Source organism: Pollicipes pollicipes, unplaced genomic scaffold (assembly GCF_011947565.3).
Source record: "Pollicipes pollicipes isolate AB1234 unplaced genomic scaffold, Ppol_2.1 Scaffold_6138;HRSCAF=7277_pilon_pilon_pilon, whole genome shotgun sequence".
Classification (NCBI taxonomy): Eukaryota; Metazoa; Arthropoda; class Thecostraca; order Pollicipedomorpha; family Pollicipedidae; genus Pollicipes; species Pollicipes pollicipes.
Genome location: NW_023596818.1, coordinates 1,364,647 through 1,386,851, shown reverse-complemented (window position 1 = coordinate 1,386,851; position 22,205 = coordinate 1,364,647). Strand labels below are relative to the sequence as shown.

Here is a 22,205-nt window from a genome sequence, read left to right as displayed (position 1 = left end):
ATCCTGCTGGCTACACATATGGAGGCAAGAGTGCCCGCTAATCTGGAGCGGCTTCCCTGCGCGACGATGCATCATGCACGCAACGCGCTCTGCTCAAAAACATTTCTGAGCAATGAAAACCATTCGGAGAACTAGAAAGAGGGCCCTGCTACTGAAGCAAAACATTCGGATTAAGCAGTCTATGTATAGCGCCGATGTTGACGTGTGATGTTTACGGGTTTCGATGCATCTCCCCGGCCTGCCACGCTGATGGACACGAATGTCGGATTTATTTTCGTAGTTAAAGGAGGAACAAAGTTGCGACAGCGAATCGGTGAGTCTCAAAATAGGAGCGCCGTTTTTCACCTGTGTGAGGCAGGTGGCGAGGTTCACCATCGTGCCTTGGTGGGAGTCCAGTGTTTCAATATTTGGATACTTGGGTGGCAGGAATGTCGACGCTTTTCATGCTATCGCATCCCTGACTGGGGTTTCACTGTCTGTTGCTTTTCCCCTCGCTCAGGACTGGACAATCAGCATCGAGTGGGCTGGAGCTCAACCCAGCATCTAGACGCCTCCGGCTTGGCAAATTGGCCCAGCGGGTCATAGGCCAGGGTTCGGGGTCAAAGGGTGAGGGATTAGCAGTAACGAATGGTTCGTGCGGGGGCCACCAGATAGCCAGGATTCGGGTGGCATGAATTTGTTTTTGCATCCTGCCCCCATACTGGATTAGTTTTGGAATGCTATGGGAGTTCACCCAGGCCGACGGTGTGGCGGACACCCGCGGGCTGTCGCAGTCTTCCGAGCGCCAGGACGAGACGGCAGAGTCGGGAGCCAAATACTCTAGTCTGTGGGCGCACCACAGTCGTGCGGACTCGGTGTGTCACGGGCTACGGTGCCGCCGTCTCGTAGAGGACCTCAGCCCTGCCTCACACGTGTTATCGGCTAACAGAGGCAGATCCGGAGCCGCGTGGCGGCAGACCCCGTCGAGAGATTGCGGGTGGGGTGGGGGGGGGGGGGGGATGTAGTCCTGGTTTTTCCTACAGGGGGCTAGTGCCAAATATATAAATAAATTTATCTGTCGCGGTAGCTCAGCTGGTTAGAGCGCCTTCCTTCCGATTCACCCACCTGTGGCAGGGTGGGTTCGAGTCGCTTTAGGCGCTCGCTATTTGCCCTTGACAGGTACGGCCTGCGGCTGGTGGCAGCGGTCGCGCTAAAGGTCAGTTGACGTCAGAGGGCAGGACGGGCCGTGCCGATCATTGCGGCACGTTAAACTCCCGCCACTAGATTCTGCTTTGCCTGGAATTGCGCGATCGGATGGTAGGGGTCAGGGCTCGCACAACAAGCGCTGCTTAGCGGGAGCTCTGATGCCAGAAATCCATCCAATCAAAGGGTTCAAATCAAATGTTTAATAAAAAAATATGCGGAGATTGAGATGGAGAGGAGGAGGGGGAGGGCGGCGCTTCCCCCAATGCTCCCAGGGTCCTAGCTTCTGCCACCACGTTACCGGTGGATGGAGCAGAATCCAGACATTGTTGGCTTTGCCGGTCGAATTGTAAGATCCCTGCCACCTCCGTATTAGCTCATACGATAGGCCACCTGACGTGCTCTGGACAAGAGCTAGCATACACGTGACCAGACGCGTGTCTTTCACCTACTTTACCGGCAGACTGAGGAAGCTCAGCTCCCGCTATCCCCTGTGATCGGCGGCGGGTACCCCACAAGCCCGGGCATCTCCGTGCTGATGCGGGCGCCTCAGCTGCCACCTCGGATGTTTGACGCAGTCAGCACACACCGCTGGTATCTCTGTGCTGATGCGGGCGCCTCAGCTGCCACCTCAGATGTTACTGATGCAGTCGGCACACACCGTTGGTATCTCCGTGCTGATGCGGGCGGCCCAGCTGCCACCTCGGATGTTACTGATGCAGTCAGCACACACCGCTGGTATCTCTGTGCTGATGCGGGCGCCTCAGCTGCCACCTCGGATGTAACTGATGCGGTCAGCACACACCGCTGGCATCTCCGTGGTACCGGCAAAGGTAGCACAACCCTGCTGTCGTGATGCCTGTGGAGGAAAGAGTCCCTGGTCTCTGACCTCGGCGGACTCCACGTTCACCGGCGGAATCAGTGCAGTGCCGGCAATCTCTATGGTGCCGATGGAGGCAGCACAGTGCCTCGCGCTGTCCTTGCCACCAGCGCAGGGGCCGCGACCCCCGGTCCCCTGCACTGACGGGGCGTGGAAGCGTCCGGGAGTGACGTAACGGACTTGGCCGACGCCCGCACCGCTGTCAGCGGCCAGAACATCGAGCCGAGTGGAATGGAGTCGAGCCGAGCCGAGCCGAGCCGAGCCGAGCCGAGCCGAGCCGAGCCGAGCCGAGCCGAGCCGAGCCGAGCCGAGCCGAGCCGAGCCGAGCCGAGCCGAGCCGAGCCGAGCCGAGCCGAGCCGAGCCGAGCCGAGCCGAGCCGAGCCCGGTCCGGTCCGGTCCGGTCCGGTCCGGTCCGGTCCGGTCCGGTCCGGTCCGGTCCGGTCCGGTCCGGTCCGGTCCAGTCCAGTCCAGTCCAGTCCAGTCCAGTCCAGTCCAGTCCAGTCCAGTCCAGTCCAGTCCAGTCCAGTCCAGTCCAGTCCAGTCCAGTCCAGTCCAGTCCAGTCCAGTCCAGCCGAGCCGAGCGCTGAGCCTTGCCGTGTCTTGCTGTGCCAGATCACGGCTCGTCTCTTCGATGCGACATTACGGTCGCCTGTGGCTCTACCGACCGATGTAAGTCGTGCGAACTACAGTAATGCATGGCCATTTGTCGGCTGTCATCGTTGCAGCAGATTGCTGGTAATAACAAGAGCTTTCCCTATATTACTACGACATATGTGTTCGAAGTAGCATTAGTGTCGAGCAGTGGTATATGTGTAAAACATTGGAGCAAAACACTTCCGGCATGTCGCTTAACGTAACTGTCGCCATTTATGTAATTTTTCAATGGCTGTATACCGGGCAGAAGCGCGCAGATCGTGTGCGTCTTCTCACGGCAGTTGGGCGGAACTGTAGTTGTTTGTAGCAGCGCTGGGCACGCGTTTATGTAGGTGCGTAGAGCTGACATCGGTTGGACGGCTCTCCGGTGATGGGCTGATTGGCTTTGTCGCCTCCCGAGGCAGGCCGCCGGGGACGCACGCGCACTCTGTCTGGGCGCAGTCCGCTCGCGCAGCTCCCTCTGTCCGCCGCCGCACAGATCGGTGGGCTCGTGTAGGCGCCTGTCTACGGAACGCAGCGTAGATTTGCAGTCGTGTAAACAGAGAGCTATTTATCGCCACACTCGGCTGCGAATGGTAACAGGGCGCGGCTCTTCAAGCCGTTTGGATGTTGGGGGAGTGCTGTTCCACGGGGCCGCCCGTGTTTTATCACCTGCGGCGGTGATCGTGAAGCCCGAGGCGATGGTACCACTGCGTGGTCTCCGAGCGTGCCTGATCTAATAGTGTCATCCTGGGAATGCTGAGTGATGTTGACCACATGGAGACCTTGGCTGGTATTACGCGGGCGGCATGTCACGATGTCGTCAGCTGGTCCGCTCCATCACGAATGGATCCCCAGCGCGCTGCAGCAGCCGTGCAGTCCGCTCTGTCCGACATGGATCTGACGGCCGCTGGATTGATTTGCAGCGGGTAATTGGTCAGCAGGCGGACACGGCAGGCCGACACTGGAGGATGCCGGAGTACTGGCGCCCAGCGACCGGCGGAATTAACTCAAGGGGGAGGGGGGGGGGGGGGGGAGTGGGCAGAGTCTGTCGGCTCAAGGCGTTGGCCGGCGGCACGTGACGCTCTGCGACATCGTCCATCTCAGATCGTGCTGCCGGCCGACGCGGAAGGGCCGTTGTGCGACGCGAGACGCCGAGACGCCCAAACGCGTCCCCACACGTCTGGCAGTCACGGCCAAGGCGTCGGGGAATACAGGGGCACCTGGCTATATACGCCGGCTTCCGTGGTGTGGTTTCCCGTACCAGCAGTGACAACTGCAACATGGCGCAACTGACAGGATCCATCGCCGTGGATCGGGACATGCTCGCCCAGGTCTTCTCCCGCCTGAGGATCTGCCGCAGGACCAAGACAAGGCATCGGCACAGCGGGAGGAGCGGCTACTGGCCCTGGCCGAATCAGCCAGCCCGGCCCGATAGCCTCGGATGACCACTCCGATGCCGGCCATACGGACGCCCCATTGCTGCCTCTGGTCTAACAGCCCCCCAGCGGCGCGTGACGGTTGGGTGCGACGCCGATACCCGCCCCCAGGCAGATGGAGGGTGCCAGCTTGCGTGAGTTCGCGTCATGTCGAGACAAGTTTGAGGGATACGCCATCCTCACCGGTCTAACGACCTCCCGGCGGGGGCCGAACCGCCACACTCGTCACTCTGCTAGACGACCGGTGGAGGCGAACACTCCGCTATGGCCTGGATGTCGACGTAAACACCTCCGACGTCCAGCCCATCATCCATGGCATGGAGCACTATCTGCGTCGGCAGTGAAGCATAATCCTGAACCGTCGCTAGTTATTCCGCCGGCAGCAGGCAGGCGGTGAAACGTTTGAGGACAAGATCATGGTTTGACGCGAAATCGCCCAGTCCGGCTATTTCTGCCAGCATGACAGCGACTCGCAGCCCCGTCATCGCATTGCCACCGGGATCCGGGGCGAGGACACGATGCGAGCGCGCCGGAGCGCGAGCGACCTCATCCTGCAGGCGGCCGTCAACACCTGCTGTGCACAGGAAAATGTCCGCCAGAACTCTGCCGCTGTGTCCAGTGGTCGCGTCCACCCCGTGCCCACCTACCGTCGGATTAAGACTGTCATTGCTCGTCGATCCGACCCCGGCCGCTCGCGCTCTCGTCGGCGAGAGCTGTCCCAGACGCCGGACAGTGTGCCGCCTGCGGTCGACGTCCGCACGGCGACGGACAGGCCCGCACGGCGACGGACAGGCCTGCCCGCACGGTCGGCCACCTGTCAGCGGTGCAATCGTCGCGGCCTCTGTCAGGGCATGCATCGTCAGGGTGACGCTGTGGCGTGCTGGTGCCGCCGTTCACAACACCGTGGCCGAGGGTTAAACCAGCCCCGTGCGGCCGTGGCCAGCGGCCGCGTTCGTGGCCTGTCGTCTCGACGCACTCCCCGGGTCCTATGTGAGGCCGTGCTGCGCGGCTTCCTCGATCGTCAGTCTGATCTGCCCGCCGCGCTGCGGCCGTGCTGGGGTGTGTTCGAACGCCTCGCTGTTGATGACGACATCCTGGTGCGCGGCCCACGTCTGATCATCCCGCACAGCCTCCGGCGAAAGGCTGCAGCGCCTGCACGACCCGCACCAAGGCGTCGAGCGCACCCAGCGTCGGGCCCGCCAGTCGGTGCACTGGCCTGAGATCGACGGCCACGTCACTGATCACGTCGGCTCCTGCCGGCAGGCCGTGAGCGACTGCCTAGTCAGCAGCGTGGGACGCTGATGTCCGACCTCACGCCGAGCCGAGTCTTCGAATATGTGTCCGGACTCCCTAAGCCATACAGGCCAGACGTACCTGGTGTACGTCAACCGACTCTCCGGCTGGCCCTCTGTCGTGCACTGTTACAGTGACACCACCGCCCGAACTCTGGTCCGCCACCTGCGGGGGACCTTTCTCTGCGACAGGCGTTCCCTGCGTGCTCTGGAGTGTTGACGGCCCGCAGTACACCGCCGTCATACCAGAGACTTCCTGCGACGCTGGGGTGTGACACGTCGCATATCTACCCCGCACTAACCCCAGTCAAACGGCCGCGCCGTGACAGCGCCGAACTGGTCAAGAGGCTATTGCAGGGAGTGACTGTCAGGTGACCTGGACTCCGCCGCCTTCAGTAGTGGCTGTCAGGCGACCTAGTCTCTGACGCCTGTAATATTCAGGAGTGACTGTGGGGTACCTGGACTCTGACGCCTTTAGGATTCAGGAGTGACTGTCAGGTGACCTGGACTCTGACGCCTTTAATGTTCAGGAGTGACCGTTGGGGACCTCGACTCTGACGCCTTTTGGATTCAGGAATGACTGTCGGGTGGTCTGGATTCCGCCGCCTTCAGGAGTAACTGTCGGGTGACCTTGTGACGTCTTGAGGAGTGACTGTCAGGCGACCTGGACTCTGACGCCTTTAATATTCAGGAGTGACTGTGGGCGACGTCCACTCTGACGCCTTTAGGATTCAGGAGTGACTGTCAGGTGACCTTTACTCTAACGTCTTCAGGAGTGACTGTCAGGTGACCAGGACTCTGACGCCTTTAAGATTCAGGAGTGACTGTGGAGTGACCTGGACTCTGACGCCTTCAGGATTCAGGAGTGACTGTGGGGTGACCTCGGCTATGACGCCTTTAAGATTCAGGAGTGACTGGGGGTGACTTGGACTCTGACGCCTTTAGGATTCAGGAGTGACTGTCGGGTGACCTTGACTCTGACATCTTCAGGAGTGACTGTCGGGTGACCTGGACTCTGACGTCTTCGCCCGTGTACTGATCGAGAGCCGCAGCAGGCCGAGGGCAGACCACCGGTCACCAGCCGACAGGCTGTACGACCACGTCCTCCGCTCGGTTGTTCCCATCCGCCACAGTGCATTCGCACTTGAGTAGCAGCGGGCTGCGGATAGCTGTGACGCCCGCGCCAACTCGCAGTGCGAAGCCCCCCGTTGCCGCCATAATGGAGCGTCCATCCGCTACGCCGCCTGCCTGCTGGGGTTTATGCGCCCCTTCAGGATCCGTCGGCTGGGTTGTGGGACGGATAAAGCACGGTCGTGTGTATAGGTCACGCGTGTGATTTCCGCGTGAAGATCCCCGGTGGTCGTACCTATTGGCGCAACCGCCACTTCTTGCGCCGGTTCCGCCCGCTGGTGCCTGCGCATGCCTCGCCGGCTGCCCAGCCACCACGCCCTTCCGCATCGACCCCGTAAACCACGCTCCCTGCCCGCCGCGCCAGGTCACGTTTGCGTGTGAGCTAACTAATAATCAGTCCCCATTCCCTCCTCGCCGCCACGTTCCCCGGTCCTCCGTTGCAGCGTGAGACGCTCGCACCGTTGCGTCCCCGGCCTTCCGCCGCAGCGAGAGACGCTCACACCGCTGCGTCCCTCGACCCTCCGCTGCAGCGAGAGACGCTCACACCGCTGCGTCCCTCGACCGTCCGCTGCAGCGAGAGACGCTCACAACGCTGCGTCCCTCGACACTCCGCTGCAGCAAGAGATGCTCACACCGCTGCGTCCCTCGACCATCCGCCGCAGCGAGAGACACTCACACCGCTGCGTCCCTCGACCCTCCGCTGCAGCGAGAGACGCTCACACTGCTGCATCCCTCGACCCTCCGCTGCAGCGAGAGGCGCTCGCACCGTTGCGTCCCTCACCCTCCACCGCAGCGAGAGGCGCTCCTCTCCGTCTTCGCCGTGCCTTCCGTCTCCAGCTCGACCCCAGTCTCCCGTGTTACGCGTAGCGTATGTCCGCCGGCACCATGTGTGCGTCTGCACTCTTCGCCTCCTGTGCCTTTTCGGCCGACGCCCGCGACTTTGTTCGAGCCGATGCCTCCGACTGCTTTCTCACCTCCTCGACTCGGGAGAGATGGGCCAATGGAAAGCATGTGTGTGCAGAGCGAGTGTTAGGCGGCCGTACGTAGGTAGAACTTAGTCGGGCAAAACTGACATGGAAGGTGGCACGTGGCGCTCCGTGATATGGTCTATCTCAGCGCCGGGGGCTGGGGTAATTTGGCTTGGGGCTAACATGAGGCTGGCGCAGTATGACCCAGTGTGCGACGGGGGACGTCGAGACGCCCAGAGGCATCCCCGCGCGTCTGTCAGTCACACCCGAGACGTCCAGGAATACAGGAGCACTCGATTACATACGCCCGTTTCCGTGGTGTGATTTACCGAACCAGCAGTGATAGCGACAACAGCCGGGTCACCGCGGTGCGCGTGGGACATGACTATGCCAACGGTCAGGCCCGCCCCAGACCACTGGCTCTTGTCAGACCCGTCAGTGAGGGCCCAAGGTGCGCCGGCTCCCGGGTCAGGCGCGCTGCCGGCGGCGGCGCATCACAAGGCCGTGCCGGGGAATGACAGTGGCGCTGTTGGAGCGGAGACCAACAGCGGACGCGTCTCAGCCTTCTCCCACTCACGTGCTGCCAGGGAGTTATCCGTTTCAGCCTTCTCCCGCTCACGTGTTGCCAGGGAGTTATCCGTTTCAGCCTTCTCCCGCTCACGTGTTGCCAGGGACTTATCCGTTTCAGCCTTCTCCCGCTCACGCGCTGCCAGGGAGTTAGCCGTCTCAGCCTTCTCCCGCTCACGTGCTGCCAGGGAGCCGTCTCAGCCTTCTCCCGCTCACGTGTTGCCAGGGAGTTAGCCGTGTCAGCCTTCTCCCGCTCACGTGTTGCCAGGGAGTTAGCCGTCTCAGCCTTCTCCCTCTCACGTGCTGCCAGGGAGCCGTCTCAGCCTTCTCCCGCTCACGTGTTGCCGGAGAGTTAGCCGTCTCAGCCTTCTCCCGCTCACGTGCTGCCAGGGAGTTAGCCGTCTCAGCCTTCTCCCTCTCACGTGTTGCCAGGGAGTTAGCCGTCTCAGCCTTCTCCCGCTCACGTGTTGCCAGAGAGTTAGCCGTCTCAGCCTTCTCCCGCTCACGTGTTGCCAGGGAGTTAGCCGTCTCAGCCTTCTCCCGCTCACGTGCTGCCAGGGATTTAGCCTTCTCAGCCTTCTCCCGCTCACGTGTTGCCTGGGAGTTAGCCGTCTCAGTCTTCTCCCGCCCGCGTGTCGCCAGGGAGTTCGCTGGAGCCTGGTGGCGCCAAAGCCCTTGTTCCCCCCCCCCCCCCCCCATTAGCTCCGAAATTGATTTTCCAATGGCCTTCAGCTGTCCACACGTAAATGAAGGTCTTTATAAATACCCTGTTTATGAATTATCTCCTTGATACTTTGGACATGCTTAATATATCGGTTCCTGAAGCCATTTTTGCACTTTTTATTTCGATACACCCATTTGTGTAGTTCGCCGTTCCGATTTTGTCATACTTTGTGTTTCATTTCGAATAAACTTCTATAGGTTTGTACGAATGCCGTTTCGTTCAGGTCACTCGCTAAGCAGGGATTGTTGTAGGCACCCTGAACCTAAAACCTATAGTTGCAGTCTTAATCGAGTGCTCCACACAGAATCCGCAATCAACTAGTTTTCATCCATTCACGTCGAGTGTGTGCAAGTAGGCTGACGAAAATCCAAGTTGTGTCATTTCATTTCGTCGCATAATTTGTCTCCGGCAGTGCGTGGGACAGGGCTGCGGGCACTGAACGTGCCGCACAAGGTCGTGGCACTGCCGCCCCAGACCAGGTTAGCTTTCTGGCCAGTGGCTAGCTGACCTTTCCATGCCAGTGGACCGAGCAGTGCGCTTCTCTGGGTTTGGCACACGGTGCCGTTCGGTCACGAGTCCAGCATCTTCCCCTCGCCCACGTAGGCAGCAGAGATCTGTGCAAAATTCAGTTCTGCTAACATTTGTCAGTCATGGGAAACGCTCTAGTATACGTGTGCAAATGTGTTCAAGAGCTTACTACTGTTGGATATTGTTATCTTTGGGAATTCGGGACGTGCGGTCGTCTTGGTGGAAAGGGCCAGCGTGTTCCGCATTCATCCAGCGTGCTCCGAATGAGGCCGGCGTTCTCGGAATATTTGTGTGGCGTTCCTGAAGGTTACCAAGGGTGTGTTGGGCCCGATGCCGCCGCCGGGATGGCGCGTGGGGGCGGTGCTCCGTCGCTCTCCATCGACGGCACCGGGATGGTGACGATAATGGTCTCCATGAAGCTACACTGGTCCCGCCTGGAGTCCGAATGGCCCGGGTGCTAACTGTACGGGCGCTGTATTTCAGTGTGTCCGATGCAGGCAAACATCCGGGTAATGTCAGAGCACTGACGCGGGTCCGCTGAGGCGCCGCCGTCTCGGTTGTAGCGTCCGCTATATCTACTGAAGTATCCACTGTGACGCCTGCTGCAGTATCCGCTGTGGTGTCCGTTGTGCCCCTGTGTATGCTGTGGTGTCTGCTGTGACCTTTGGTTCTGCTGTAGTGTCTGCTGTGGTGTCTGTCGTGTTCCCATGTCTGCTGTGGTGTCCGTTGTGCCCCCGTGTCTGCTGTGGCCTCTGGGTCTGCTGTAGTGTCTTCTGTGGTGTCTGTCGTTTCCCCGTGTCTGCTGTGGTGTCCGCTGGGTGTCTGCTGGAGTGTCCGCTATGTGGGCTGCTGGTGCTGACTCAGCGCCGGCTGCCGGCACCTCGGAGCCCAGAGCTGTGCCTTTAGTCATTAACCCTTGCCGTGCTGTGCGCTGCGTGCTCCGATCTTATGGCGCTGAGCTAGGTCCCTTCGTGGTGGCATATCGCTTGGCCCCGCAACTCAGCCCGCCGCGGGTGGAGACCAGCTAGCGCACTTGTCCCTTGTATTTACATTAGTGGTATTGACCTAGTGTGTGTGACCTAGTGACAGTGACCTACTGTGTACTATACTATAATATATATATATATATATATATATATATATATATATATATATATACTAACGACTATACGCTGACCTAGAAGTGCCCGCTTTGGATGTAAAACAACACTGGTCACTACTCTGGTAAATGGTTTTTCACTCCTTTTCCCGTTTTTCATGGAAATGTTTCACTCCCATCTGAAATTGTCTAACCATACGTGCTAAACCCATATTTGTCTTTCAGGTGTTCCCATGATGCCATCCAAGTCCTAGCTCACTTGAAGCCACTAAGCATAAGCAAGGCTCCACAGAACCTGAGACCTAAGGCTTCATCCTGCCTCGCCTGCATCTGAACCATGTGTGAAGCATTATGTTTGAATCCCAATTCAATATCCAAACCAGAACCTCTGTAACCTACCTGTCTATGGCTCCGAGCCAGATCTGTACAATAAAAGCGAATTACGCTGGAAGGTTTTGTGATAGTTGTTGATGACAAATGTGGTTCAGATGTACCTAGCTGCGCAGAAGATCCAGAGCTGGCTCATGCTAGGCTGCATGTACCCACAGGGCACACCAACAGTGCCCTACCATGATGGGCGGATGGCCATGGCAGTACAAAGAGAAGGATGGCATCTGACCCAAATTTACAGTAAACGAATGTGCCTAGCAAGCTGCATACGAGCCGCGTACCATACGGTCTAGCCCTGGACATTTGCATATGTAAGCACAGAGCAAGGACACTTGGTAAGCACGACAGTTACGTTTATTAAACGTTTTGATTTATTTGAGTTGTGGTTCCATCCGGTAATGTCAGATTGATGGTGGTCTGTCCGATTTGGTTTCGTTTCAATATCATTTTTCGATGTGTTATGAGGCAAAATTACGGGATACTCGCGATGTTTGAAAGAGCCCTTCGTTAGCCCTCGTTGCGGCAGTTCTGCTGTGTTTTTTTATTGCATTTCTCTACGCATTACAACATTTCCAGCGTCTTCTTAATAATCGCTCGGGTGGGGGTCAATTTAAATCGCGAAGATTTTCCTGCACTGATTTCTGACCGGCGCGACGTAGCCGCGCCAAAAGGTGCATAGCTGTAGAAAATTGAATCGTGGATCTATAAAAATGTAGGTGTGCCTTTTCAGTTCGCTGACCTACGGCTGGTCAAAATCCGGTCATGGATTCAGCGAAAGCAACTTTTAGGGAATCGCTCAGTCTGATGTGGCAACGATGTGTCAGACGAAGCCATTCATCTCTGAGATAAGTTCTTAGGCAATACAAAAATTGGATTCACAAGCTTCATTGACCTAAGTTCACATATGAAGACCAGGTCAATGTCAAAACCGACCTGTTTTTTCCCCAGAGCCTTCTGTAAGGGGCACTTTCTCGTCCTAATTTCATGTCATTTTGTATTGTATGAACCGCGTCTACGAACTTCTTAAAGGTCAGAATAGGTCACTGACCTAAAATGACCCAGGTCAACGCTTGGTTTTTAGGAACATACCGCCTAACGCAACCATTGGTGCGTGTTCCAATGCAAAAATCAGTCTTGCATAATTTGGGTTACCCTGACCTTTTAAAGGTGCAACAAGATCGCTGACCTTAAAAACCAACAGTGACCTTTTCCCTTAGAACAGGTGTCTAGGCTCATGGTGGTTGCATGAGACGCTCTGAGGGCATTTGGACACCAATCTGGAGTTTGACCTCGTTCGATCTTATTTGATCCGAAGGTCATGACCTAGGAAGCTTGAATTTTGACGCCACTGGGTTCACGCACAGGCCAACACACACTGTAAAACCTGCGTGTCTAGCTCTCTTAGTTTTTGAGTTCTCCGGGGGTCAAATTGAACCCCACCCGAGCGAAGGGTATTCACCCGTCCGCCCGGGCGGGTGTTAGTCGTCACCAACAATGCCGATCACAATGAGTCAAGTCTTCACATCTCTTATTGAGAACAGGCTTGGGATGACCTAAGGTTTATATGACAGCATAAGTCTGAAGTTCGTCAAAGTGTCTTTCTCTGACCATACCTCTATAGCGACATGGATGGCCCCGAAAAATCAAGGTAGCATGAAGCCATTTTGTGCATTGCTTACGTATGATGCAATCCGAATGAGCAATGTCGACTGCTAGCTGTGAAAACCGCTCCTTTGTTTCCGGATGTAGCCCGGAACAATGCATGCTCGCCTTATACTATTGATGTGACCATTAGCGCGAAAGTCTCAACCACGATGGGAAACCACAACACAGCTGGGAGGGGTCTCGACAGTTGGTTACGCATAGTATAATACCTAACTAACACAGCTGGCAGTGTCGAACCCCACTCAAGGACGCAAGTCAGCTGAGCTACGACTTCCAGGGATGGAGGGGTGTGCTTGGCGATACTGCGGCATTAGTGTTTCGCCGAAGTCACGGCTGCCCCCTGTTGCGTCACGCCCAGCTTGTCGCCTGTCCAGCCAGCCTGTTGCGGCACGTGCGAACGGTGCGGACGGTCGGCGCTCCGGCGGCCTGCCTCGCGGCCGGCCGGTCGCGAGCGTGGCTCTGTTTACCGCGGGACGGCCGGCCGGCGAGCGGTTCGCCCGAGGACGGCGGCCCGCCGCTGCGGCTGGCCATGTCGCGGCCACCCCGGCCGGGCCGGAGTCCGGCCGTGCGGTGACGAGCAATGGCGAGCTGCCGTCACCGCACCGGGCCGCTGGGGCCGCAGTCCGGCCGTGCGGTGACGAGCAATGGCGAGCTGCCGTCATCGCACCGGGCCGCCCGGGTCCGAGGAGTCTCGCTGACTCGCGCGGTGAAAGAGGCGCGACTCGTGCCAGGGAAATGTGGGTGAAGTGAAGCCCGCCGGATGAGATGCCGGGGATATTTTAGCAGCACGGGTACGTGTGCCAATACGTGCTGTACGTGTTTGGTCATGGTTGTTGGTGGCCGACGGAACGGCGGTTCCTTGGTGACGTTGTTATACCAGTGTATTGGAAGCCTGGCGATAACGCCTACAGCCTGAGGCGGCCCCGACACGCTGACGAGGCCCAGTGCGCCTGACACGTGCTCGACAACTGTGAGATGACGCTCGTACCTCTGCTGGACGCGAGCACGCTCTGAACGCTCCACGTGCCCGTCTCTAAGACGTTGAACATCAGGTGGTGGGGGCGATGCCCGCAGCGGCGGCTCCTCCTCTGAGCTTGTTGCCGCGGAGAGCCGCGGCGTCGACAGGAGTGCAATTGCACAACCGGACCCACCGGCAGCGATCGGAGGCCCTGGAGACCGATACCGCGCTGATATCGTTCAAGCGTCTCTGGGCTGCATTTAGATGCGGACGGAGCCCACGTGACAGCCGGTTCTAGTGATGAGGAGGCTGTCCGGCGCGGCCGCGGGCAAGGTGATGTCCCCGATCGGCTCTCGGCCGCCCCGCGGGCCCGGCTCCAGCTCCGGCGCCGTTTGTCGCCGCCCAGCCCCTCGTCACTGCAGATGCGCTCCGGTGCCGGCCGGCCGGCTATTTCTATGCCAGGTGACGACGCGCCGTCACCGAACCGGAGCCGCCGGCGCCGGCAGCGGCACCGTCACCAGCGGCGGACGGCCGGCCGTGTCGCCACCGTCCCGGCCGGCCCGGCTTGGGTCGGACGCCAGCAGGGTGAGCGACCCCCGCCCCGGCCGCCGGCAGCACCCGCGCGTCGATCACGCGCGCGCCCGCTGTTTCGGCCCAGCCGTGTGCCGCGGCCGTGCGTCGCGCCGATTGGGCCAGTTGCGGCGCGGCCGGCGCCTCGTCGGGGACGAGCGGTGCGTGCCGGACGGCCTCGGCGGGTCGCTGCCAGCCGGCGATGGCGGCCGGCTGCGGTCGCCAGTGCGCCGTACTCTGGCCGGGCCGATGTTGATTGTTTGGTGGGCGGTCGCCGGTGCTGCGGCCAGGATTGAATGCTGTCGTCGGGTCAGCAGCCGGCTGTCAGCGGAACTGCAGTCTAGAGGCGTGCCACGGGGCGGCCGTCCTCGCGTCGTCTCGCGCGAGGAACAGGGGGCATCACTGCACTGGGCTCGGTGGGGGCCGGGTCGCGGTGAACTCACCCCCGTCTGTGGCGGGTCACCAGAGGAGTCTGGTCGCGGCCCGGCCCAGCACCAGAGGAGCCTGGTCCCGGCCCGGCCCGGCACCGGCGGAAGGCGGCCCTGGCCGGCTGGACAACATCCCGCCCATAGCGGGCGGGGGAGATGGTGTGTGTGTGCGTGGGGGGGGGGGGGAGGGGTCACAACAATGATTGATTGATATTGTTTGTGAAAACAATGATGACTGCTTGAACTGGGGGCGCAGTCCATGTCGTTGGGCGGCTTGTTCTCACGTTTATCCATGTTTCTTAGCAGCTGCGATGCGGAGCGTTGCAAAACAGCTGAATTCTGAAAAGAACGCCTTGAGTTGTTACACACGACGAGTAAACGCCACTTATCACGTGGGCCGTTTTCCGGGAAGAATGGGTCGTTTTGTGACCCGAGCCGGGATGCCGGGAACCGGGTTGGTCATTCGGGCTCTCCACCGGGTGGCGGTGCCGCTCCACTAAACGCTGGTGGACAACGCGGCCGACGACTTGTTTATGATCACCGCTGCAGAGACGACACGTTTAACAGGATAAGCCTATTAGCGGTGGCGCAAGCGTGCACGGCGTTACTGTTGCATCGAGGCGGCGCTGGGAACGTTCGTCTCGCCGTCATTGGAGACGAGTCCGGCCCAGTCCACGGCGTTACTGTTGCATCGAGTCGGCGCTGGGAACGTTCGTCTCACCGCTATTGGAGACGAGTCCGGCCCAGTCCACGGCGTTACTGTTGCATCGAGGCGGCGCTGGGAACGTTCGTCTCACCGCCGGTGGAGACAAGTCCGGCCCAACTCACGGCCAACCGCTCAGATTGCCGACGATGTCTACGATCAGGAGTGTCAATGGGAATGCAAACTCACCGACAGAGCGCAACGAGAGGTCCTAGATAATGGCAGGCGAATCTTGCCATCATACTCAGCATGGATCGTAGGAGTCATCAGCAGACCCATGTACCACGTGCTCCGTCAACGATAGCCAGACGTGGGAGAAGGCAGACCCCCATCTGCTCGTTGACCTCAGCAGTCGCTGCCTGGCGTCCGTGACAGACCGTGCCTTGGTCAGATCGCCCCGGACCGGTCGGCGAGCGCTGTCCTGCTGCCTGCGGCCGAGGTGTGCCGCTCATCCGAAAGCCCAGGCCGGCGTCTCGCCGATGGAGGCGGCCCTGCTGCAGCCTCGGCCCCGCTGAGCCGCCGGCAGCTGATCGGCTGATGTGACGCGGTGTAGCCGCACCCGTGCTCCACTCGGTTCGGGACGCGGCGATGGTCTCGCCGTTCTGTCAAAGACGGCGCCGCCGGCCGGCCACAACCACGCTGCTCTGGCTGGTGATCTGGACTCCGGGGTGACGCGACGGTTATGCCGTGTATTGCGTGTCGTTGTGCGAAGCAAAGTGCGACCTGTGGCTAGTTGTGGTCTCAGCTTATAGCGTTCTTCAGAACTCTTTTGCGTTCTGCATGCATTTATGCCGCCACAGCCCCGCTAGGATTTTACGGAAGGTGTCCCGAGTTGGGGCGTTCCTGCTGCAGGAGACTGGCACGCTGGGCTGCTGTTCCGGTGGGCTTCACTCGCATTAAGTGGATCTGGGACGGACACTTGTCACCATGTGCTGGCTGCGCTATGACTCGCCTGCTGGTGGTCTCTGTCCGATGTGTGACATGTAACAACGGTTTCTGTTTGTTTTTTATCATACGCGGGATGATATGGGACTGGGCGCACTGGACCACCGACACTTTAAAGGTCGCCTGTGGCATTTCTGCGGGTAGTGCGGCAGACAACCGTCGGAATCATTGCTCTTGTGGCTGGTTTTGCCTGCATAGAGACGGTCGATGCGTCTGCGCCCAAAACCAGCGAACGTGTGTGGTCTTGGTTAGTTGAGGGAGGTGGGTGTTGCCCACTCGGAAAGCGTACAAGCTTTACGGCGCAATCACTGCTCCTGTTCGTCGTGGCCTTGTGACTGGATTGTGAGGTGCTGAGATATTGACTGACCGCGATCAGCTGAAAGCTGATCAAGGATGGCCACAAATCCGCACTTTTCCACCACGGCGTTCTCATCCCCCTCTCTCTTTCCCTGCCCCTCTTGCCTTTCACCCAAAGCCCGTCGCTTGGTCTCCGCGCCGTGTTGACTAAGCGCCCCGCCGTCTCACCGTCTCTTATTGACCCCCCCCCCTCCTCCTGCCGCCCCCCTCTGCTTCCAGATCCTCGTCCGTCACCGCCCCGTGTCGCCGCCAGCTCTGCCAACCTCCTCTCAGTTTTGTTTCCCGTCGCCGGTTGATGTCGCCGGTGCAGGTGGCGTGCTGCTGAGATTCAGCTGATTGTCCTTCCCGAGTCTGGGGCACTGTCCGCAAACACGTGCATGGTGTTACACGCTCAACACAGATCACCAGCCTGAATGCAGATGTGAACCGTCCTGTTCCCGTCACTGCATGCATGCATGCAGTGACGGAGCTACGCCATGGGTGTAGCTCATATCTGCTCCGGTGACCTTGTGTTTATTTAGCCCTCGTTGCGGAGCCTAAGTCGTCGAAAGCTCCCCTCTAAACGACAAAATGTCATACTCCCAAGTTTGGGGGAAATCTGGTCTTCCATTCCGAACAGATATTGTCCAGCTTGCATGCGCACTGCACTTTACAAATGACACGCCCCTTATGAAGTCAGTCGTCTTTGCACGCCCATGTAAAAGATTCACACGCCCCGCAGAAGTAAATCAGCTTCATCTCTCTGTCCAACCATCGTCGACAGCAAATGTCCGACTACAATGTGATCAGGTCCATATGCAAGTCCACGTTCGTGCTTGATGCTCTTACGATTATGATAATGTAATCGTTGGGCCGGCGTGATGTGCATTCTTTATGGCAGGCTACTCACGTGAGTCCAACGCCTGCTGTTCGAACGGAGCTTACACGTTGGAAGAGGAACTTTATATGGCTTCTGAACAGCACCTATAACACCTATGTGTAGGTTTGATGCGCCTGATGTGCTGCGCAGATGTATAAAAGTATGTGCTGCGTGGACTGCTGCACATAGATGGACTATTGCAGCACCATAGGATATATACATAACTGCTGATGCGCTTATTTATCAGATCCGACCATGTGACTCTTGTTATCGCGCGCGCGCAACGCAGTAATTATGATTTTAACATGGTGACGAGATGAGCGGGAGATCCCCTTGCACACTAGGATATCGATGCAATGACGAAATGAATAAATGCAACGCTGAAAGCTTGCCTGTGGATATCTCCTGTGGGATACGCCCGACGTGGCCATATCGGCCGCCACATGGTGACGTGAGCTGGCGCGATCTGGGCGATCGGCGGCGCCCGGCCAGCATCGGCTGCAGGGGGCCCCGCCGGCACCCGATGACCTGTTTTGGGCCGGGCCGGGTAGAGCTGTCGTCGGCCGGCCGTCACGCGGCGGCTGTGATGGATCAGGGACGTCAGCGTGAGGCGGCGACAGGTTCCGGCGGCCGACCGGCAGCTCACGACGCTCCCGGTGTCTAGGGCCGACAGTCCGTGTCTGGGGCTGACGGTCGGCGGTCTAAGGCCTACGGTCCGTGTCTGGGACTGACGGTCGGGGGTCTGGAGCCGACGGTCCGTGTCTGGGGCTGACGGTCGGTGTCTGGGGCCGGCGGTCCGTGTCTGGGGCCGACGGCCGGGGGTCCAAGGCCGACAGTCCGTGTCTGGGGCTGACGGTCGGGGGTCTGGGACCAACGGTCCGGTGTTTGGAGTCGACGGTCGGTTGTCTGGGGCTGACGGTCGGTTGATTGGGGCCGACGGTCGGTTGACTGGGGCTGACGGTCGGTAAGCTGGGGCTGACTGTCGGTTGGCTGGGGCTGACGGTCGGTTCGCCAGATGGCATCGATCTGTTCGCTACCGGTCGATGAAGCCGACGGTCTGGCTCGTATGCGCTGGGCTGACCACAACTCCTTTTTCGCCCATGATCCGCGCGTCTGATAGCTGGCCCCAAGAACTCCGAAGTTTAAACCTGTTGGGAATCGGGTATTTTTGTAGTTATTGGGTAACACAAGTAGCTGTAACGAAACGCCGCCATGTCTAGACAAATGACGCTGCTGCACGAGATGTCGGTTTAAGCGTCACCATAGCCGCGGCCCGCGCTCTTGCTCCTGTTCAAATTCCATGAACCCGTCTCACATACACTGCAATGAAGGCCGATGAGAGGTAGGGACGTCGTTTGCAATTTATGCCGTCAGTGATTCGCAAACTGTTATGTAATCGTATGACAAATGGTCCGGATGAAGTGTTATCTGAAATGTATTTCAACAATTTTGTCCGGCGCATGGATTGCTGAAGACATCATTATTATCCCAATGCACGCCAAAAGGGCACGTGGATGCGTGTGTGCGTGCGTGTATGTTGGCGTGTGTGCGCGGCCCCTGTGCACTCGGATGACCTCCATGGCGGACTCCCGTGCCCGGACGTCGCGCCGTGGCCTGACTTGCGGCCCCATTGCAGGCTCGTGCGGACAGGACCACTTCCGCTGCCGGGGCTCGGACTACTGCATCCCGCAGGCGTGGGTTTGTGACAAGGAGATGGACTGCCCGCCGGCCGACGGTGCCATCGACGCCTCGGACGAGGACGAGTTCTGTGAGTGACCGCCGCCGTCACCGCCGCCGCCGCTGCCGGTCGCTCGGCTGTACCGACGTCGTGGCACTGCGCCTCTTGGTCTCTATTTTTTGTTGGCAGCTGTGGTGCGTGCTAGGTCCCCTATGCGGTTGAGAGTTCGAACGTCTTGGTCAAGGGGGGGGGGGGATTGATGATACACACAGCCCGAAGGTCCTCCCCTGGGAGTGATCCGTCCGCCTGGTGTTCCAGACGCCGTGCGATTCCCCGCAGGGGCATCGGTTTCGGACGGTGTAGGGGACTAGCGCCCCCTCAGGTCCCAGCTCCGGTAACGGGTGGACATTGCAACCTGTTCCTCTCAGGGCGTAGCGATCCTGCCGGTACGTGAGCTCCTGCTCCTTGTCCCGCCCACTCATTTTCCATTTCCCACATCCGGTCCACTCACCACTCATAATCCTCGTTTTATCGGGGTCGCCGTGCACCTTCGTCCTCGTCCCCGGGTTGAGCGGACCCTGGTGGCTGAGGGGCGCGTCGTGCGGGTCAGTCACAGCGCGTCCCAACACTCCACTTTGGCCAGGATATCCGGGGTCGCGGGGGGCCCGTGGGGCCCCACATGGGTCTAGCGGCTTGTCGCTCGCGCTTTGGTTGGGTGCTCCGTGCGGCTTATCAAAACTCAACAAACACCCGGCCCCCGAAAGGAGGTCGGACAGCGCTGAGGCCCGGATGCGAGGGGGATTCGGCCCCCCTTGCCCTTGGATTCTGATCTTCTCCAGCGGAGATGTGGAGCGTTCCACCCTGTCACCGTTCCAACGACGCAACAGCTGTGACAAGTCTGGAGACATCACGAGATGTGACAAGCTGAGGGACGGCAACATCGAGGTAGAGTTCGCCAGTGATCTGGAGGCGAAGCGTGCGTTGGAAGCGAAGGAGTTCATTTATAGTATTCGCGATGTGAACGGGAAACATGACAAAACCGGAGCTTTGACAGTAACACCGCACAGCACAAAAGACTCATCTAGAGGTGTCGTAAATTGTTTTGACCTTCGTGATTTAAGTGAGAGCGAAATCGTCGAGGAGCTTTCGGAGTTCAGCGTAACCGCCGCGCGTAGAATCCTGGTCAGGAGAGGAGGAGAACTGAATGCTACCAACATCATTCTCACTTTCAATCGTCCAGTTCTACCGTGAGATATCCGTGTGGGCTATGCCTGCGTGAAAGTCCGTCCTTTTGTTTCCAACCCGATGCGCTGTTTGCAACGGCAACGGTTCGGCCATACGAAACCCCCTTGTCGCAATAAGCCGCTGTGCAGCAAGTGTTCGTCCACCACTCACCTGAGTGACAACTGCACCGCTGACCAGCCTTATTGCGCCAACTGTGGTAGAGATCAAACACCACACACTGCGTTTGACCGTACGTGTGCAGCGCTCGTCGGAGAAAAGGAGGTACTTTCGCTAAAAACGCCTAAAAACATATCTTTCCGAGAGGCCAGAGACCTATATGACGCGAGTCGTCCTAAGCTCTCGTATGCATCAAAAGTAAGAAACTGCTTTGCCGCACAACAGCGTCATCGAGCAGATGATGGCCATTCAGTTCGTGAGACTCTTGAGATCGTTTGGTCTCACTGTTGTGCCTTCAGCACGCACACCGGACTCCCAGCCGGCAGCCCGAACTCCCTCCTCGCCGGCCGACCAGTCTGTAGCGGACGTTGGCGTCCGGGCTAAGCCCCCTGCTCCACCCCCGGCGCCTGGCCGGTCGGCACCCTCCGTGTTGCCCACTCCCCGGCGCCGCTGTCTCCTGCCGGAGTGGAGGGTTGGATGGTGGCCCGCGGGCTCCACCGGCCTCCGCGTCGGTTTCTTCGTCACCCTCGTCCGCCTCCGCTTCGTGTGTTCCGCCACCTTCGTCACCTCCGACGCCACTAGCGAACGCATGCGGGTGGGCGATAGAAAAGTTGGAGCGGCATGAGGTGGACAGGCGCGTCTGCGATACCAAGCAAACCGTGTGTCCGGGGCGGGCAAGGAGTCCGTCCCCCGCAGCAGTACTGCATCGCCCAGAAGACCAGAGGAGCCCCCGCTGGTCCTCAGATTTCTGGCAGGGCCCCATCCATGGATCCTCTCCCTCCACCACCTAGGATTGGGCACGTCGGCACAAAGCGCCCCCCAGCCGGTCCTCCGTCTCCATCTGACGGAGGAAGCTCAAGGAATCGGCCCAGAGTGGAGCACCGCCCTACGGAATCGAGCCGTAATTCCCAGACCGAGGTGTTCCGTCCTGCAACAGGCGCAGCCCAGTTCTTTTGAACCGTGTCGCGTCTTAAAGTGTGACTGTGACCCCCTTTTTAGTACGCCCCCTTGCAGGCGTTTTGACTGTGATATTCTGCGTGCTGTGCCGGTGAGCTAGGTCTGTAGTGGCCACCCTCACTTCTTAGCTCTATGACAGGTATGTTACAGTGGAGCTGCAGGGGCGTTAGAACTAGTCTACACGATCTCAGAGTCATTCTGAATCAGCGCTGCCTGGCCATCGCCTGCCTGCAGGAAGCCAAATTGGCACCTGACTCTCAGTTAAGTATCCCTGGCTACACCATAACGCGTCGGGATATGCCAGCTGATTCAGTTACACACGGCGGAGTTCTTTTGGCTGTGCACCACAGTGTCTCCGTCCAACGCGTCGTCTCACACTTTGACCTGCAAGCTGTTGCTGCTAAGGTACTTTTCGGGCGTCGTGAGTAACCGTCTGCTCGCTTTACTTACTTCCTGGTGCTCCATTTTCGACAGGACAAATGAGATTTCTGGTGGCCTAGCTTCCCCCGCCTCTTCTTTTGCTGGGTGACTTCAGCGCTCACCACACACCTTGGGGTTGCGCCCAGACCAACCCTCGCGGCAGGCATTGCGAAACTTTTTTACATGATGAACATCTGTCCTTTAAACACCGGGACCCGAACTCACATGACGCTGCCGTCAGGTCAGACATCGGCGCTGGACTTGAGTTTTGCAAGCCCCCAACTGGCGGTACACCTGACATGGTCGGTTGAAAGCGACTCCTTTGGTAGTGATCACTACCCCATCTGGTTGCGTTACCAGAACGGAGCAGCTCTCGGTTCCAGCCCACAGCGGTGGAATCTTAGAAAGGCTGACTGGGATGCATTTTAGG

The 22,205-nt window shown here is 58.9% G+C and overlaps 1 protein-coding gene across 1 annotated transcript in view; it reads left to right on the top strand.

The window, feature by feature from the left end:
- Positions 1-22,205, top strand: part of LRP1 (LDL receptor protein 1) — a 116,766-nt gene that overhangs the window by 4,443 nt on the left and 90,118 nt on the right. Inside the window, exon 3 of the mRNA XM_037229625.1 lies at positions 18,956-19,087. Coding sequence (XP_037085520.1) covers positions 18,956-19,087 — 132 coding nt within the window. The remainder of the gene's footprint in view (positions 1-18,955; positions 19,088-22,205) is intronic.